General features: G+C 42.0%; 1 protein-coding gene across 2 annotated transcripts in view; it reads left to right on the top strand.

The window, feature by feature from the left end:
• The window catches only part of LOC142564212 (protein BANP-like), a 38,868-nt gene extending 22,483 nt beyond the window's left edge, over positions 1-16,385 (top strand). For both annotated transcript variants that reach the window (XM_075675134.1, XM_075675123.1), the window contains 3 exons: positions 4,186-4,307; positions 9,969-10,172; positions 16,170-16,385. In XM_075675134.1, the coding sequence (XP_075531249.1) occupies positions 4,186-4,307; positions 9,969-10,172; positions 16,170-16,337 (494 nt within the window). In that variant the 3' untranslated portion in view covers positions 16,338-16,385. The remainder of the gene's footprint in view (positions 1-4,185; positions 4,308-9,968; positions 10,173-16,169) is intronic.
• Positions 16,386-20,957: the final 4,572 nt, after the last annotated feature.

The following is a 20,957-nucleotide window of genomic DNA, read 5'->3' as shown; positions in this document are numbered from 1 at the left end:
CCCCTCTTCCCTTCTTAAAATTCTTTTTTGTTAGTCACTGTCTCACACTCCAACATCCACCGGGTTGTTCAACGGCGCGGCAGCCCCTAACATTCCTATATTTCTGTTTCTGTGTGTACTTCGAGGTGATTCACCTTCCTGCCTTCCCACCTGTTCGTTTGGTGGTTTCTTAGCTTCCCTGGCCCAGCACCCCCATCCTTGATAAACAGTGTGTTCAATCTAGCCTAACACGAGCTCTTCTCAAGTTTATGAACATAATGAAAGTCTAAGACAAGGGAAAGGAAAAGAAAAAAAAAAAGGGGGGGGGCTGCTTCTGAGTTTTCTAGACAAGCAAGTTGCAATATTTTCAGAATGCTTCCGCGCAGCGTGGTGGACGATTTGGTCAAATACCAGAAATGAGTAGCTCTCGACAACACGAAGGCCTGGTGGAGAGTAACAATGCCCCCAAGTTTTATGCACATGCTCGTCCTATCTTTATCTGTGTGTGGAATTTTTAGCTCTGATCCCCCCTCAGCAGTTGTGGTTAACACGTTCTGGAATGAGGTAGAGGTGCGCCATGAGCGGGGCCACAATGCTTGTGTATGGGAGAGGGGATTGCCCCCACGACACCATCCTCCCCCCTAGGGCTCTTTGGACTGCCACTAGCCCTCGCCTTCCTTTCGCATTGAAACTTTCCCTTTCATCCATGTCGCTATTTCAAAGCCCACCTCCTAAAACTTTTTGTTCCACAGGAAAGGGGGAAGGGGGGTTTCGACCCCCCCAAACCCGCTGGCATTGCCACTGGGGTACAAGTTAAAGAACCCCAGGTGGTTGAAATTAATCTGGAGTCCCTCACTATGGCATGCCTCATAATTGCATCATGGTTTTCACGCATAAAACCCTAGAATGTAATTTTTAAATAACATGCAGAAAGAGTATGCACGAAGTACAGTTAAACCTCGATATAACGAACTTCAATATAAAGAAATTCACGATATAACGAAGTATTTAACTTTTCATAACCTCTTGTCCATAGAACACTATGTATTTAGAACCTCAATATAACGAAGTGTGTATGCGATTTCAATATAACGAAATTTCGCTTCCGCAGCATAGGAATGGCAAGACAATAAATGAAAACTTCCGCAGATGCAGATGGTCAGATGATTGAATTACAAGCGGCTGCTTGCAAACGCACCTCTCAAATCGCGTGCGGCGGGTCAAGAGCTACCGCCGAAGTGGAGCTGCATCATGTTCCGTGTAAAGTCCAAGTGCGATAAGATCTTATCGTGCCCCACGCACTTTGTGCTTTAGGTGCGAGTGAAAGTGTACGAGGATGAAAAAGAAACATGGTGGTTTCACGTACGACTGCTGCCTCTCCGCATGAGCAAAGGGAAAGGCTGGAGGGGAGCGAGCTCGCGGTAACGCGATCAAGCGCACGAGAGAGGCGGGGAAGAGGGATAACTTGGCGTGCGTTGCGATTTCTGGCGTACGTGTCGGCCGTAGCTGCGCATGGCTGTAAGCGAGGCTGAGGGCATACGCAGCCGCGCACCCTGCTTTAGAGGTAATCTGCCGCCTGTGCAAAGGGCGTGCCAAGACGGTGTGGCATCTGTAAGCTGTCTTTCCGCGTGTTTAGTATTAAGGTTGCATAATGTCAAGTTTCGGTGACTCGTTAGAACGAGAGACGGACGAAGCACTCGTTACCTGCTGCCGGTGCTTTTCATGATAGCGTCGTCCCAGTGCGGGCGATGCTATCAGCCGAAGGGGCAGAGTGCACGTGAAAGCGTGGCCAACTTCGCTTAATTAATACCGCCTACGTAAAGATATCGTCGACGTGGCATGAAACCGTGTCATTCGTCGCCGACTCCCAAATTCATCAAAGTGTTTTTCTCATTCAAAATGTCTTTTTTTGATTGCCTGATAATTCGGAAACTTCTACAGCCCCTTTTCATGCAAGAAAAATAGATCTGCGTCTGTACTTGTTTGCATAAACGGTCGGATTTTAATACAACGAAATTTAGATGTAACAAAGCGAATTGCTTATTTTACCTACATTGTTTTATAGAGGTTTAACTTTATATATAGGTACATGCAACTAATGTTTTTCTTTTTCTTTTATGGAACACTTTCTTTCTAAAAAGCCTGTTATAGCTTGGTCCCTGCCATTTTCAGAGCTAGGCTACATGGCTAAGGGGACATTAGCAATAAGAAAATTTAAGATAATTTGTGGAATTACCGAAAATGTACAAATATTTGTATTATTGACCTTATGGTACATGTTGGAATTGCAGAATTGAGGCCGAGCAGCAGTGAAGTCATCTCTGCTTAGGTGCCAGTATTGAGTTACCTAAATATGCCAAGAAATATGTCTGTTCCTGTTAGCACTTTGTCAGAAGCATCCCTCTAGCAATTCAATATGTTCTTAACTGGAATATCAATGCAATATCAATTGTTAAGGACAGATATCTCAAAAGTGGTATACTAGTCAAAGCACTACTTCTTGGCTTTAAAGGGACCCACAACCATCCGAACTTATCCACTTTGTTATTTGTGTCCGTTATTAATTTGCACTAATCTATCATAATTATAGTCTCATGATATGTTGCTGGAAAAAAAAGACAATGATTTGTTTTGATAGAATTGAGCATAATGTTCACAATTTAAGTAGGAATTACAATTTTAAATTGTCACAGGAAGTTACAAAAGAAACTATAAGTGGTGTGAACTGGCGGTGAAGCTTTAATATTCAAGGTGTAGTCAGTGAGATTACTGTACATAAGTTGTCTGTTATCAAAATTGCAGTCTTTATATTATGCACTTGCACTTTATTCTATGCATATTACGAAGTAAAAAAAGTTCACACTAACAAGCGGTACTGCCTCTGCTGCAACGAGTGGAGCGGCAGAGTCGTGGCGTCTCTCATTGCATGGCAGCACATATGACTGCTTTTGTATGCCCACAAGTTTGCATGTGAGTACCCTGAGTTCTGTCTCCCTGCGAGATACAGAATGCCATTGACTAATTTTGCAATACATGGGTACCACTAGTAAGCACTACTGGCATATCCTACAACTTAGCTTGGCTTGACTAAAGAAAAAGTTTTGACTTGTGTTTGACTAAAGCAGTGGGACAGGAAACAATGAAAGTACATAGCTAGTATTGTAGAAATTATTTAAACACTTAAGAAAACATGAACCACAGGAGCATCGCCTTGATAAATAAAATATTACTTTCTTACAGCTAGGGCTGCATATGGCACCTGCTTCCCACCAATGCGAGTGTATAATCACTATCATGCTCACCTATCACTGTTTCCAGTGTAGGACTATATTGTCACTGCAGATTGATAAATTCTGGTGAAAAATATTCCACGGCATTTTCCATGTTGCCACTGTATGATTGCACACTCACCGGTAAGCTTTCTGTTGCACTAAAAGAAAGTGGTTACTATAGAAATTGGTTGTCAGTCCCTTTAATTTTGCAATTTCAACTTGTTCCTAAAGTGAACGAAAGTTAATTAGCACATTTTAGTATGTTAGCCAAGTTACTATTGAAACTTTTCTTGCTGTTAACATCCGCCTAACCATATAACCTGGCTGTGAAAACTGTGGCTTAGATCAGTTATTTCTATTAGTGTTGTGCATTAGAAAAAGGGCACCCTGTAATAAGTTACATATTTTGAACACAATCTTCAATATCTAGCTGCAAAGAAAGAAGTTGGAATGAGTACAATGTTAACTAGAACATGAATTTAAACAGAAGACCATTGGTACAACATCTTCGCTAGACAAGGAAGGAGAAATGTCTGTCAAGGTGCATGAAAAATTGTCATTTCATCAAACTACCTTATTTAGGTTACTGAATGGCAAGTATGCAAACACAACACGGAAGGAGCGGGCAATACAAACACTGACTATACCTTATTTTAAGCTGGTCAATTTATGCTAGATTGTTTGTCCCCTAACAAGTGTCAACATTTAGGCTGCGCTGTTGTAACTGTACATGAGCATGTGACCACTTGAAGTTGGTGAGGACACCAGTGCTGCCCCATCTGCTTGCATCTGTTTATTCATGCTGTGCTGTGCCTGTTTTAATTACTGAACTGGAGGAAACAATGTGTATTAAGCTGGCTGCATTACCTGAAAATGACTGTTGTGCTACCGCATTCTGTAGTTAAAGCTTTCCTTTTTAAAACTTTTGTTTCAGGTCATCTAACACATTTGTTTGAGGTGACCAATGCCGACTGGGACAGAATCAAGCTGAATATAGACTCAAAATGCCGTACAGCATTTCGGCGCAAGAAAAGGGGACTGCCTTTGAATCCAAAGGTGAGTGTCTCTTTGGTTAGTAAAGCAGCAACGCAGTCTACCTTGGTTAATTTGGCATCAGTGAGGTGTGTTGTTGCCTTAGTTTAGTTCGACCACATCCCATGATGTACCCACAAATTTGTACAGTATGTAAAAAATTTGAACTGGGTTCCAAGCAATTACTATATTGTAGCGGACACGTTACACTGCAGAAAAACGTTTATACAGTGCAGTCCACTTATAACAATGCCACATATAACGATATATCGGTTATAACGATGGGTCGACCTGAGAGTATCATTTTATGCATTAGGTCTATGGGGAAAAAACCATTTATAACGATAGGCTATTCACTGCATATCAGATATAACGATCAAAATTTTGCCGTCTGGACGGCGTTTTACGTGCCAAATAATCGTAATATTTGCGTTGCTTAGATCGCTGAAACGAACGATGCTGAGATGAGGCGATGTTTACCTCCGTAAGTTCGTATCTGCCGCCATTACCGCGCAGCGTGTCCCGTCCCACCGTCCTGCCCCGCCCACGCACCGGAGAATAGCTGAGTAGGCGCAGCGCGCCACAAGATGGCACTAGCTGCTTCATGCGCGTCGGCCACAGTCGCTCCGAAAGAGAGAGAAAGAAAAAAAAAGCGACAAGCAAAGCGGCGTGGTGGCGCCCGTCCAAAGCCACGCGTCTCTCTCTCTCTCGCGTGATAGCAGGCTGGCGCCACCGAAGCAGCGTGCAACCAACGGTTCAACAGTTCAACCATCAACCCGGTTCGAAGATGGCGCCGACAAAGTGCAAAGCTGTGTCGCTTGACATGAAGATGGATATTTTGCAGGACTCTCGATGCGGCTTCAAGGTGAGCACCCTTGTGAAGAAGTATGAGCTCGCCCAGTTAACGATATCAACCATATTGAAAACCGGGAGCACCGTGATTGTGAAGGCAGGAGCTATCAGCGGCCATGCCGATCAGCGGAAAAGGGTTAGAGACCCTTTGTACGCCGATGTTGAAGAGGCTCTTTACCAGTGGTTCATCACCAATTGCTTCAAAAAGGCGGGCTTTGTGCGTAAGGACGAACTTCCCCAACCCACCGAGACCAACACGGTGGAAGCCGCTGACATAACCGAGCTCTGGGAGCTCGTTCCTACTGGTAACACAGGTGGTGCATCTAAGGAGGAGTTTTTGACTGCAGACAGTGCTGCCTTGTTCTGCCATGAGGTCACTGACGAGGCGATCGCCGAAAATGTGCTGTCTCGACAGACGGCAAAGTTGTGCGACGGTGGCTCCTTGACCCCGACCTCGATGTCCATGCAAAGTGCTTTGTCCTCGATCGACTCCTTAATTGATTTTATGCATGCTAAAGGATTGCCGCCAGTGTTCGCGCAGCAGCTGGAATACATGCACACCGCGGTTGTGAAGCTGAAGCTGCTGCAAACGCAAGTGCAGATTTCGGCACGCCTAACCCTTGACACGGTCATTGGCGCTAGAAATAAAGTTTGTTTTTCACGCCTAATTTCTACATCATCTATTCTTTAGAGCAAGCAGCGAATTTGAAGCTGCAAAGGTACGTTCCGCATTTTTTTTTAAATAACTGCAGTCCAGATATAGCGATCATCGGTTATAACGATCATATTTTTCATCTTTCTCAATATCGTTATAAGTGGACTGCACTGTACTCCTTACCTGTGGCTTTCCTTCAGTGGCTTCTGTCATTGCTTCTACTTCCTCATCCTCGTTCATTCTGTTGGTCAGCTTTTCCTGATTTGCCCACAACTATCTGCAGTGCAGGATCAAGAAAGCAACACAGCCAGCATAGCTTTGTCGATTTGTAGCTATGCGCTTACCTCGATGCATATTGTAATTGCTAGTGTTACTCATCTCATTATTTGCAAGTGTATATGGCAGTAACATATTGTCAATGCAAACATTATTAACCCTTTAGGGATGAGTATACACCAGAAAATTTTTACCCCCAAGTTTCAGTATGAAGTTCGTTGTTTCTGGCTAAATGTATTGAGCCAACACTGAATGACAGGCAGCAAGCATCATTTGTTGGATTAGAGCAGGATGAGGAAGATGTTTGACGTGCTGCTCGGTTTCTTTAGAAAGCATGCTCAGAGAAGACAGACAGATGCAAGATCCCCAGCTTCAGTGGTATCACACAGGTTATGTAAAGCAAATGCATTGCACACCTGTGGTTCACGTCCAGGGAGAACTGTCTGTACAAGTTCTTAACGAAGCCATTGGTGGCTTGGAGTGAAGCTCTCTACCACTGTTCTGCCTTGTGCTGCCCTCCTATGACTGGATAAGCTTTCTGCAATATAGTTTTCTTTTTTGTTGAATATGCTTATTCTCAGCATATATTTATTTTGCTAATTTACTGTACAATTCCGAGCAAGCGCCCCCACTTGTGCAAGAGCCCTCCCCCCAACTTCACTGCTAATTTCAATTTTCCACGCCATTCGGGGAAAGCCCCCCCCCACCTCTATGCCAATGTCACGCACTGTGCCCCGGCAACACTGGCTTGCCTGATTCAGTCCAAAAATCCAATCCAATTCAATCCTACTTTGCAGCCCAAATGCTACGTGCCATTTGTTGTTTTGTTTTGGCAGCGTCAGGTCAGGCATTCCTACACAGTAGCAAAGAAAATCGAGGTCATTCAATGCCATCGAGAAAACAGAAAAACGGGCACCAGACATCTTGACAATTCAAGCTCAACCAGAAACAGATATGGGAATGGGAGAAGAATTTTGACAATTTGCTGCAGCAACACTGCGGGAAATCCTAACTTCGACGGAAGCTAAGTAACGGTGCACCAATGTTCAGTGTATATGTGGATAATGCGCTGTTCGAGTTCTTTGAGCGCAAAAGAAGTGCAGGACATGCCATTAGCAACTGGCTACTTTCTGAAGAGGGTGTCAAAATAGCCATCAACATGCAGTTGGGAAACTTCGTTGCTTCCAGCCATTGTATAAATAGGTAGAAGCAGCGGTTTGGCGTTGCAATGCGCCGCATTATGAATGAGAGCCGAAAAATGCCTGAGGAATTTTTTGAGGCAGCAAGTGCCTTTCGGACTTCTGCGAACTCTCTGCGACGGCACAACGGCTACAGTTTGTACATCGCCAATATGGATCAGACGATGGTCTGCGTCGACAATCCGGTGAACAGGACGAAGAACGTGGTTGGCGAAAGCACCATATGCATCGCGAACACTTGATGTGCCTGGCAAGGCTTCACGGTTGCCCTAGCTGCACGCACTACCGGCCACAAGCTCCCGGCCTTTGTTATCTTCAAAGAACCAACCAGGAAAATTTCAGCTAGGGCCTTTGCGTGCCTTTGCATACCAGGTGAGAATAATTTTAGTTTTGATTGGGGCGAGGAGTCAGAATGTTGCCGAGTTCATTGTATCATAATGCTGGCTTTTCTTTTTTCACTCGTAACAAATGTTTGTCTCATTACCACTAAGAACGGGTGGATGACTTAAGAAAAGGTAAAGAGTTTGGGGCCCAAACGACAATGACATGTGGCGGTTACGGGTGCTGGACCAGGCACCCATCCATAAAATGCAAGTTGCGAAAACTGCTTTCAAGGTGCTCTACCGACGTGCTCTACGTGCCTGTGGGATGCACGAGCATCCTGCAGCCGGCTGACGTATATTGGAACAAGCCGTTTAAAACCACCTTACGGCGTTTGTGGGAGGAGTATATGCATGAGGAAGAGAGTAACACCAAAAGGAAACTTGAAGAAGCTGTCGTGGCAGGAGGTCCTTGATTTTGTTGCCGAGGCTTGGACCACTGTATTAAAGGAGACAGTGGCATGGTCCTTTGGGGAGGGGGGGGGGTCATTAAAAACACACTCAATGGTTTGGAGGACGGCGACCTGAATGGCGGACTGGCAAAGGTTGGAGCCGTGGTGCCAGAAACCGGGGTGAACTTAAAGCGGAGGGCTGCAAACATTTTTTTTGCTACTGACTCTCAGGAGCCTTTGATGGTTTCGCTAATAAAGTTCATCTTCCTAATAAAATGTTAAAACCATGTGCACTGCATTTTTCTTTTTTTGCAAGAGAAAAATTTTGTCATTGCCATCTTAAATTTTGGTGCTGTTCCGGGATAGTGCCCCCCCCCCTCCCCCCACAACTTTGCTGGTACGCCGGTAGTTTCGACTTGCGAGGGGGTGGGGGGTGCTTGCTCGGAATTTTATGGTAGATAGAAACTAAACATTTTCATTGAGCACTTGTCTCCTCCTTATAAAGGGTAAACTTTATTGAAATACATTTAGTAAAAAAAAAGGAAAACAAAAATTTGTTATGGGCATATGTAAAAAATTGTTTAAAAAAAAGGTGCTACTATCACATGAGTTCATGTCGCAGATTGCAGGCTTTACTGATTACACCAAAGTGCTTGCTGCCCATGCCCAAACGAGTCTTATGATTTCAGCATGTCAGGAAAAAAAAAATAAATAAAACTATTTTACAGGTGGTTGCCTTATAGCTCCATGTGTAAGTGATGATGTGGAAGGCCATTTTTTGTGGTTGTGGTCAGGTATGAGCTAGTTCTAGGCAATGTTGACAAATATGTGAACACCGATGGAAATGTAAAGTTGGGAGAGTCGTTGATTGATGACTGAGTGAATTTTGCCTGCAAACTTGCTATGCAACGCAGATTATGCCCGTGGAGGGGATGAGCCGGTCCAGGAGCCACAGCTAATCGCGACTGAATTGTACCTTGCACATCCCCATGCCGAGCGGTTTCTTCGTTTATGCATAGAATATTGACCAGACTCTGCTGTGCATCTCTCGTCTTGCAGAATGATTGATTCTCATATTGGCAATACTGTCAGAGTAGATATGACCACTAATTTTAATTTGAGTTTTCTTGTTAGCCTTTGTAAGCAAAGTTTTATGAAAATGCCACTTTTCAAGTTAGAACTATGCTTTTTTGTTCTATTGTGTTTTCCTGGGGCCTATGCTTTCCCAGCTCTCAGCAATTTTTTTTCTGTTGTCCTTTAAAAAACACTGAGAAAAACTAATAAACTGCATTACAGTTGAACCCACTTATAACAGTATTCAAGTGCCAAGAAAATCCCATTGTTATATGCTATAACCGAGAGTTGTTATAATGGGGTTGCAAAAAGAAAAAAAAGCAGTGGGGACAAACATCCAAATGTTTTAATTCGACAGAAAGAAGTGTAGTTGAACCCACTTATAGCATTAGGAAGGCGTGTGTATGGCACATACCTTCGAATGCGAAAGCAAAGTTGTATGGTATGCAGGCAGGTGCGGCGGCTCGCATTTTCTTTTTTCAGGGATTTTGCTTTCATTTTCTTTTCGGTGCACACACCCAGTAGCCAGATTTAGTTTTTATAATCGATAATATAGCACAGGTACATTGTATTAAGTGCTTTATTTCGCCATAGAACACTCGCAAAAGGCAGTGCATCGGTGGCTCATTGTTATATTCGATATATTGTTAAAAACGGTATAGTGCTAAGTGGGTTCGACTGTATATGTTGTATGTTATTTGTGTTCATAACGTATTGCAACCTTTGTGGAAACATTTCGGGGCAATAATAATCCATTTTGCGGCTTTTACAGCTGTTTTATTTGTCTGTGGAGACCATTACCCATGCAAGTGTGAATAAGCAGTGCGCTGTAGCTGCTGCATTGGTTGCCTGTCCAGGTATCCAGTTCAACCTCAACAGGTTCATCGGTCCAGAAAGCAGGGGCTGTCCAGAATGAGCCAGAAGTGTCGGATGACAGCATGAACAGCATCGAGCTAGTTCCACAAGCCTCGGAGTTTTGCACTTTCTCTCTGCGAACAATCGAGGATGGAAACAATGAGGAAGCTGAGCTAGCAGCAGCTGCTGCAGTGTCTGAGGGGCAGGTATGCTGGTCAGCATGTTCTACTATTGGTCAACCTGTGGTCTTTCTGCACAGAACTTGGTTTATATCCGAAATGCGAAAACACCCGTGTGCTTAGATTTAGGTGCACGTTAAAGAACCCCAGGTGGTCAAAATTTCCGGAGTCCTCCACTACGGCGTGCCTCATAATCAGAAAGTGGTTTTGGCACGTAAAACCCCAAATATTATTATTATTATTGGTTTATATCTTTCGAAAAGAAATGACGATTGGTGACTGATAGCTCTCTCTTTCACTGTATGGTTCATTGCTTCGACATTTAAAATTTTTATGGTATTTTTATTCTTATATTTTTTTTTTGCTTTAGTCTAGGACAGTGCAGACAAATAAATATTTTAAATAAATTTTTTTGCCCTGAAACACTAGACAGGCAGCAAGATGGAAGTACAGGACTTAGAACCAAGACTTTTTCCTGTTAAGTTCAAGCTACTGCTCAAACATCTTGGTTTGGTCGAGGTGCAACATGAGAACAGAAAAAACAGTGGTTCAAACCAGGTTATTTCAGCTTATTGAGGTTCATAACAATTCAGTAGCGATCAAAATTTTGAAGTCAAAATTTAAAATTTTTTTGCCTACAGCATTTTTAATATGCCTGGTGGAAATAAAATAAGGAAGCAAAATTTTTAAGCATAAGCACAATGATAATGTTAAGTTTCCATGAAGATCCAAATTTTTATAAGTATTTTTATCATCGTCATTCATGTTTATATCTTAAGCACTTGAGCTTGAAGCCCATGTTTCTTCTTAATTTTAATTCGAATAAATTTTTGAATTACCTGCCACAGACATAGTGATCCTTCATTTTCAGCTTGGTTATTCAAATTGGCAGACAAAAATATGAGAGCAAGTTATGGCCACCATATAACTCTGTACTGAAATTCCACTAATTAACATTGCAATTAATGTGTACAATCTTTATCATTGTAACTATCATCAATATCCATCAGTAGAAAGTGCAGGCATTAAAGGGGCCCTGAACCACTTTTTATCGAAGTGGAAAAAGGCATTTGAAGTGAAAATAGGCTATTTCAGTAATACTTTGCTGCAAGAAGTACTTCAATGTGTTCAGCAGAAGTAGAGTTATTGGCAATCAAACATGACCTTCACTGTGCTCCCGTTCCTCCTTTGATGCCTTACACTGCAAAGGCTAGGGCGCAGCGGGGCGTGTCCACAACGCTCTGCCTTCTAAATGTGACCATGGCGCGCAGTTCAAATTTCATTTTGTATGTTAACATAGATGCCACACCTTCCGCCTTTCATGCCTGTGACGCGCTAAACATAAGCCAAACGCAGTTTTCCTCAGGGAGCCGCAGTGCGCTTAGCCAGTGGACTCGTGGTGGCACCCGGTGGCGGCCGCGGTATCTCTGCCATGTAGCCGGCCGCGTCTTGATGTCAGTTATTGGTGAATAGCAGCCGTTCAAAGCAATGATAAAATAAAGCGTTTAGAAGAGAATGAGGACATGACCCTGTGTTGAAAAGATGGCGTTCGAGAGAAAGGTGGCCTCGCGATCCGCTTGCGAGCTCCATACACCTCGTACGACAGCATAACTTGGCTGAGATGTTCACAGCAGCATATGCTACCCATGGAATGTGTTATTTCACCAATTTCAAGTGGTGGTTCAGGGCCCCTTTAAACTCCAATGGGACCCACAGCGGTAGCCCAGTAGCTAGGGCCTTGCATGGTCACATTTCGATGGGCCTGAGCTTGAGACCGCGGATTCGATAGCGGCTGCAGTGGTCGCTCTTAAAGGGAGGTGAAATGCAAATACACCTATGTACTTAGATTTAGGTGTGCAAGTTAAAAAACCTGAGGTGGTAAAAATTCATCCCAAGTCCCTGACTGTGGTGTGCCTTGTAATTATATAATGGATTTGGCACGTAAAACCCCAGAATTTAATTTTCAAATTTTGGACTCAAATGGAAAGCTTGGTTATTGAAAATCTCTTGTGCATAGAAGTGGACAGGATGTTTCTAGTGCGTAGCTCTTAAACTCTTTAAAAGAGCCTTCTGATATTTTGATAGTGCTTAGTTGATATTTATTTATTTACAGTGCTTTTGATATTTTTACATAGTTAAATGATCAGTCAGGTTCAGTAGACAAAACTGCAAGTCACCCAGGACAAATACAATTTCCTATAAAATTTTCAGGACCACCTGCCAAACTGACTTGTACCATTTTCTTTGTTTTACATGTAACTGTCTCATTGGTTTGGTATGACTTGTTTAGCTTCAGCTCTGAAATGGCTGCACATATTTCAGTTCAAGTTGAGTTCCAGTTAAAAATAAACTTTTTTAAAGTTTTGAAAGATAAAGTTCTCAGTTCCCGCTCGAGTTTGACACTTAGTTTCTAAGTGTGCAGTTATATAAGATGGATTTAAAATATATTGGTTTCTATCTATTCCAGTTTTTGAATGTAACATTTTATGGAAAAATCTTACCCTGAGAAAGTGCCTTTAGTTCTCAAGAGCAGGCCAGCCTAAACCAGGATTTGCACTCAGCGTACTGAAATTATGTATATAATCACCAAAAGCAAAAAGAACAGCAATGCTTTCAACGCTTTCCACTTTATCGGTGCTTCACTTTGTCCTAAGGTCCCACATGGTGTATATATATTGCAATACATATAGGTCGAATGTCAGTCCTAAAAAACCAATTCTTTGGTCTTTATTGGGAACAGTGTCACATACGCTGCACAAAACTTAGAAGCTTTAGGCATTCATTACATGGTCAATACTGACACTCCCAGGAGGAAGTCTTTGTTCTCGAAGCAGACAAATTTTAACTTTTGTAAAGCTTGTATAAGAACCATGTTCAAGTAGACTGCATCTGTACTTGCTTTTAAAAAGCACTTGATCGTTTGCCATGCACACATATTGTGTGGATGGTGTTATCAATTCATTTTTGTGCTTTTTGCGTTGTTAATCTACCGTATTTATTAGAATATAAGTCAACCTTCTTTTTTTTTTTTCCCGACAAGGTTCACTAAAATGAGCTGTTGACCTATATTTGTGATCAAAGAATCTCGACTTATATTTGTGACCAAAGCTAGTGAAAGTACCGAACTAACGGAGTTTCTCAGTTTCTCTGCTGGATCTGTTAGCAGAGATTACCCATACTGGCTGTAAGAAAGGCTGCATATCCAATGCACTTGACGGCACTGAGGACGACATTGTTTATTGTGTCGTGGACACCTTCGAAGCATCCGACGAGGTTGCAGCTTGCGCCATTGACTGGCAAGATTTACTAGACGAGCTTATGGTGAATAAACGTGTGTCATGTTTAAAGTTTTTTGTTCTTATAAAAAGATGTGGGTCAACCTATATTTGAATTAATTATTTTTATTTCTGAGGGAGTTCAATATATATTGGTTTGCCTATATTTGTGTTGGACCTATTTTCGAGTAACTATGTAACTAGTAACTAGTCTTGAAAAAGCACTGAAACAGTTTTTTAGCATTTTTACTGAAGCTTCACAGTTGTTAGATCGTGCAGTCATGCAAGTCTGTGCAGAGTATTATTAGTGTGTGCAACACGGATCCTTCATTCTCGTTCAATTGTTTTTTGATACCCACAATTTTTTGCTCTTTGTGCGGTGTCTTGGGGATTTGGGCTGCTGTCGAACAATATGACATGTTCTACAACATACATAAAAAAATTTTAATTCACTATAGTGTACCTGTAATCTCTCAAATTTTACTAATAACCTTAAAAAAACTATTTTGGCAAACAGTTCACAGGGCCAGCTTTTTCAGCGGTGCTCCCCTCTAGCAGCATGGCTGTCTTAAATTTACTATAATAGAATTTCTGTATAGGTTGGGATCAAGGAAAATTAAATTCGCGAAATTGAGGGAATTTTACAGTAGTCCTTACTGTCTTTACCTTACTCAAATGTATGTTACGGCTTTTTGAAGAGATATTCATTTAGTGGTATATATATTCTTTATTGTTGCTTTTGCAAGATCCTTAAAAGCTGTAAATATTTCTTTCTTTATTTCATTAGAACATAAAACATACAAATAAAATATTTTGTCATCCCGCCATAGCAATGATGCTTTTGAGCGGGTCTGGGCAGTGCTGTGGTCCGAGTGACAGTCTTGTGCTCTAAGAACAGAGGAAACACTAGGAAAATAAGAAGTACAATAGCAAAATTAAATTTTTTATATGTGCCACAAACAGTAACCTGTAGTCTGCGAAAGCATTATGCTTTTATGCGGACCACTGTATATTTGCCTTCAACAAGGCATAATACAAGTACACAATTTTATTCCCTCCTCCCTACCTTTCCCTCTCCCTTTTCCTCCTTCGCCCGGCTAATTTGTAGTATTTGTTCCTGCACGAGCAATAGTGTAAGCAAAGAGGTATTGCAACAGCAAAATGTATGTACAGCTTGTACAACCCTGTGCTTCATCATATACGGTTGTAAATGCTTTGGAAGAGTAGCAGTCACCAATCACTATTAGAAAGTAAAAGAACATAATACTGCAGTCTGCTTTATACAATTGTTAGCGAAAGTTCATCAGAAGTGCTGTCACATGGTTTTCTTCGATTATTCCTAGCCACTTGTCAGAACCGTGCCGTGTACAAAATCTTTTATTTTCCTGAATGACGATATGTTGGGAACTTCTTGTAATTTATTAAAGTAGAATGGCACATAAAGTGATCTCATTCTCTTACCACAGTTTGTGAATGCTTTAGCCTGAACAAATGTCTCAGTCCTGCGCAGACCACAAGTTTTTACGTCTTTTTGTTTTAAATGATTCATCAAAATAATGCTTCGTAAATACCACCGAAAGAAAAAGTTCTTTAACATCAAATATACCATGTTCTGCCATCAGGTCACTGTGGCTGATGGAGTTGCTGTTTGTTCCATATGTTAGGTTGTTCGTTATTTTTTATAATTATTCTATTTAAAACATTTAGCCTGTATGGCGAAGCAAGTCTGTAGATCGTAATGCCACAACATAATACAGTTTCACCTAGAGCCTTAAAGTGAGTTTTCTTAACCCAACATCACATACTGATCTGATTTTGTACATGACTACACATACTGCACGGATTCATTTAGCTACATGCTGTATGTGATGGACAAATAAGAAATATTCATCGAAAATAACACCAAGGTACATTATTTTTGTGGCTTATTGCACCCTTTGGCAAGAGCACTCAATGCAATGTCACTATGCAAGTATAGATGGTTAGTTAGGTGCACTTTTTTGTACAAGACGTGAAAGCAGCTTAACTGTGTTTTTTCTCTGTTCAAAAATATGTAGTTGTTCTCAAACCATGCCATAATTTTGTATATATCTTCGTGTAACAAAGTAATGCATTCATGGGGTAATATTTAAGCAGTATCATCAGCAAATTGGTATAACTCTGAGTGCAGCGATAGATAGGTAAAATCGTTAACATACAAATTAAGCAGTGGGCCTAGCATGGATCCTTCTGGGACTCCATGCTTTATGTGTATTAACTCGCTGTCTGTATTTTGAATTCAAATGACATGATATCGATTTTTGAAGTAGTCTTTAAAAACCTCTATAAAAGGCCTGTGGAATCCCATTTGAGCTAATTTTCCAAGGAGTATTTCATGATCTAACGTGTCGAACGCTTTTTTCAGATCTAAAAAAAAAAGCCCAATTACTACCTTATTTTTATCTATTTCGCTGTTAACTACGTCTGCAAAGTCTTCTAGTTGTGTGATTGTGCTTCTCTTGCTTGGTTGTTTATTTAGTTTATGTGCTGGTATGTAACTACTCTATCTTAAGCACCAATATGTGTGATGAGTTAGTTGGAGCAAATCTGTAGACTCGGTTCACCTGGGGCACTGGTGCTGTTGTTTTGCAAGAAGTCAAGTATGTTATGATCAAAGATTGTGGGAGGGGATGTTTATGTTACTTTATGTGTGGTTGACATGATTTTAATAATTTGCTGCTAAATTAACTTTGTCATTCTTTCTGCATAGGTATTCTGCACACAGCATGGCGACTTCCAAGTTGTTCACGCCACTGCTGAGCAACTTGCCCAGATCCAGCAAACCCACCAGATTCAAATTTTAAATGGAAACCATATTCTGGCAGCAGCTGTAGATAGGGCCTCTGATGATAATCCAACTGTTACCATAATACCTTAAAGTAGCTGTAAACATTGCATAGAATGCTAATAAACCTGTTATTTATGAGTGCTGTGCTTATTTCTTTTGCTTGCCATTACAGGAAACAATTTTTTTTTCTGTAAATCATAAACAGGCTTTTGCGTCGTGCCTTCCTTTAGTTGGTCTGCCTGTCATCACAAAATGCTGCCCATAAGAAAAAAAGAATATCTGTGGGCAGGGTTAGAACTTTTAACTTCTTGGTTAATTGCTAGGTCTTAGTACCACTGTACCACAGCAGTTGCATTAAAGCAGTGAAATAGTTCGAGCATGTAATTCAGCTTGGTGCATTTGCAGCAAGTCAATTAACCCTTTATTGACAAGTGTTGCCTACAGGCAACATACCAGAAAGCATTTTCTTGTTGAGTTTTGGTATAGAGTACGAAGTTTCGGGTTAAATGTCTTTGGCCAACACTGAACAACAGGCAGCAAGTGTCATGTGTTGGTTTAGAGCAGGAACACAAGACAAGAAGTTTGACACGCAACTCGCATTCTTCTGAAAGCATGGCGAGAAGATGCAAGATCTCTGGCTGCAGTAGTATCACATGTGATGTAAAGCAAATGAAATGTACAGCTATAGTTCACATGTGATGAGAGCTGTTCTAACAAATTAGAAACAAAGCCATAGGTGGCTTGGAGTGAAGCCCACTTAAGTTTTCTGCCTGGTGCTTCCCCCCTATTGCTGAAAAAGTTTCTACGGTATATTTGTTTTCTTTTCATTGGTTATGCTTATTCTTGATCTGTTTTGTATATTTAGATAGAAAATAAACATTCTTTTGGGGTATTTGTAGGTGCTGTCATTAAAGGGTTAACCTGCCACTTTGTGTGTGCCCCGAGTATGGTGTTGCAGGCATTGGTATTCAATGCCTGACATTGCAAGCATTGTAATGCTGTGTATGACAATAAAAGGCAGATGTGCCACTTTCAGCATGTTTTGTGGAGAACTAAAGTTTGGTGTTGCAAACCCTGGAACACTGTGCACAACAGTGAAAAGGCAGATTTATTTGTGTGGGCAGCCAGATTTCTTGCGTGATGGACAATTAACCTAAAACATTTGTAAAAGGGAAGGTCAGTCAGAAGTCCCAGCACATTGTAAATTACACACATAGGGAAGTTCTAGTGTAAATCCATTTGTTGGAGAAAACATGGGTTCCTTTTGGCTATTACATATCCTATTTGCTTTCTAAAGGGAAGCAGCTTGTATTTGCAATTGGTGCTTTGACGTAATAGTTCTGCAGAAACCCCCAAGGTGGAGATAATTAATAAAGGGAAAATGAGCCATCCACCCAAACGTAACTAAGGGCTACAAAGGAAGCCCATACAGGTTCCTCGAAAGAAAAGCTTCGCAGTTGAAGAAAAATTCGTCCTGGCCCGGGACTCGAACCCGGGACCACCGCCTTTCCGGGACAGCCGCTCTACCATCTGGGCTAACCAGGTGGCTAGCAGATGGCAGGCGAAGTCGAATTTGTTAACAACACAGAAGCAAAGGCAAGAGTTTGACGTAATAGTTCTGCGGAAACCCGGAAGGTGAAGTGAAGTAAATAATAAAGGGAAAATGAGACATCCACCCAAACGTAGTTAAGTGCTACAAAGGAAACCCATACAGGTTCCTCAAAAGAAAAGCTTCGCAGTTGCGAAGCTTTTCAACTGCGAAGCTTTCGAGGAACCCGTATGAGCGATGGCCAAATTTATCACTTATTGCTGTCACGAAGGAGAACAAAAATCGCGGGCGAATTAAGATCGAGGCAGGTTGAGTGGTGCCATGTTATGGGGGGCGAGAGGGGGCGGGGGCAAACACGGTATATGGCATAAACGTTGGTATACGGCGGGGCATTCCGGTAAACTTGTACCCGAGAACTCTGCGCATGCACAGTTGTAGCAGCCGGCATACGGTAACCCTCTGTTAAAACTGACTCTACTTATAAAAAAAAAAGGCTCTTTTGCGCCTCCGAAGCGTTGTAGTTAGTCGCAAGAGTTATTAAGACGTAGGTCTAGTTAACGTTACGGGCGTGATTAGCGCCTGTATAGGAAACCACGTTGCACTATACCTCTGTAAAGGGTGCACCGCCGTAGATATAGACATGTTGAGGCAAAGCCACTTTACGGCACGCTTTTGGGAAATGGAGCGATTTGCTTGGACTAAGCAGGGCTCGCGCGAGGCAATAATGCCTGGACGGCGGCTTTGGTGAGGCCTACAAGAAGCGATAATTATCGCAGAGTAGGTAAAAGTAACGGTGCAGATGTAATCGGTGCTACAATAGTCGAAAAATAACCGCATTGCACCGAGGACGGCATTGCTCCCGGGATCGACTCGGAAGAAAGGGCCAGTGTCGACGCTAAAGGAGACGAGGTCGTCGTATTGTGCGTGGAATAAGATGCGAATAAAATACGAAATGAGTGGATAATAACATGAGAACGGGACTGAGAGGTATAATCGCCATTTAATCGTATCATTTGAACCCCTATGTACAGCGTTCAGGAAATGAAACACGATACTGAGAGCGCATGCATGGCTGTAGGCGCTTTTGGCGCCCACCGTGAGCGTTCGGAACACCGAGCTGATGCATCGTGGTTATACGATGAAAGCGAGAGCCTTTGTTACGCATTGTGACTGCATTTGGTCTTGCAGCAATCGCCCAGCGCTCACCGTGGGCGCAGAAAAGCGGAGGCAGCCACGCGCTGTGATTGTCAAATTTCTTGTTCTTGTTCCCTAGTGATGTGGCGCAACCCACTCTGGGGGGATCGGCCATGAATCGGGTGGCGAAAGAACTGTTATTAGTACATTTTCTTTTTTAATCGCTGAGCACTCTGCGTCAACCTTGTCTTCATTAGCGCCGGCACTTGGTCGACCTATTTTCTTTTTTCTTTTCTTTTTTTGCATGGTTGGTTGCGTATGAAACAGTTGATGCTGTGTGACAACGCTGTGTGTCTCAAGCCAGCGAATTAAGGAAGACGGGATGACCTTTAAGTTGCTTTTCGAAAGGTAGAACATGGCCTCAGTGGCCAGCGAGAATTTAACAACGATCCTGGAAGGACCCTTGTGTCGCGAATATTTAACAAACTTGATCACACAGCCGTTAAGAACTTTATCTTCCATGGGACAGAACTGCCCTGACAAGACAAGTCTGATGAAGTCGCATCTTGAAGTGATTTAAACGGAAAACATTGAGAACGTTCGCGGACGTGTGGGTGTCTCGACTGTACATTTCGAATGGACGAAACAATTGATCTGTGCCACCGCTTAGTGATCAATGTGCTTGTGGCTCTACTCAACGGGTCCTTTTTTGCGCCCTGAAATCCTCTCAGCGTTTTGGAGGAAACGAACAGCTGTACAATTTAGTGTGCATTTATGGATACTTGCCAAAGGTATCGGTCCGGTGGGATCTCGTATGAAAGACTGATTGTCGTAACGAGTTACCGAGCTTCATATATGAAAGCCGTTTTCCTCCATCTCAAGTGCGTGTTTCATAACTTCAAACGTGTCACTTGCATTGCTCACGCTCTTCATCGCGTTTCAAAGAAGATTTGCGATACTTATTTATTTATTTATTTATTTGTACATACTTCATCACCATAAGAGGTCTATTGCAGAAGTGGGTTGATACACTGGTGAACAAAAAATAAAGTGAAATCAACAATGTCTCTTACAACATTTGCAACTGTATTTGTACGACAGTCAAAGAACTGGAATATCGTTTTCTTCGATTCTAAAAGCAGCGAAACAGTGAAATGCATAAACATAAAGCATAAACTAAACCTAATTTAAGCATGCAGTTACACATACTAGTTTTCGGAGAGAGCACTTTCGAATTCGCTTATCGGGAGTGAACGAAGGCAGCCAGGTAAGGAATTCCATACTTCTATAGTGCGGGGAAAGAAGCTATGCTTGAAAGTATTTGTGCGGGTATAGAAAAGGTTAAGATTAAACTTGTGGAAGTTACGCGTGCAATAAGGCTTGGTGAGAGATATACAAGCGGTGTTTGAAGTATGATAGGACATGTTAATTATTTTGTGCAAACATTTTGATGGTTCCACATCGCGACGTACTGAAAGTAATGTTAGTTACAGCGTAGAGAGCGCAGACGAAGGTGAAAAATAGCGGTCATACTGGTGGAAAACGAAGTGGAGGGATTTGTCTGAACTGCTTCTAGTTTGATTGTGTTATTCTGGTTATGGGGTGACCCACTGTGACGGCATAATCGATAATGGGGCAAACAAGAGTTTTATACATTGAGAGTTGCCTTCGGAGCCTTCTGCATAGTACGACGTATGTGTCCAAGTTTTTTTACGGCCGTCGAAAATGTTTGGTCAGTGTGTGTAGTCCATGAGTGATTGTAAGTAAATGTTACACCAAGGTATTTATATTGTCGAACTCTGGTTAAAGATGATCCATTCAAGGAATATGTTGCAAATACAGGTGCCGCTCTTTTCGTGAAGGACAAAACAGTTTTTTTAAGATTAATGTTCATTTTCCATTTTTCACACCAAGCATCGAAAGAGACAAAGGAATCGTTCAACCGCTTATAACTAGTCGCAGGGTCAATCACGTCGTATAAGACGCAATCGTCAGCATAAAGACGAATGCTGCTAGAAAAATTTTTT

The sequence above is a fragment of the Dermacentor variabilis genome, chromosome 1, assembly GCF_050947875.1.
Source record: "Dermacentor variabilis isolate Ectoservices chromosome 1, ASM5094787v1, whole genome shotgun sequence".
Lineage (NCBI taxonomy): Eukaryota > Metazoa > Arthropoda > Arachnida > Ixodida > Ixodidae > Dermacentor > Dermacentor variabilis.
This window is presented reverse-complemented; position numbering and strand designations above follow the sequence as displayed.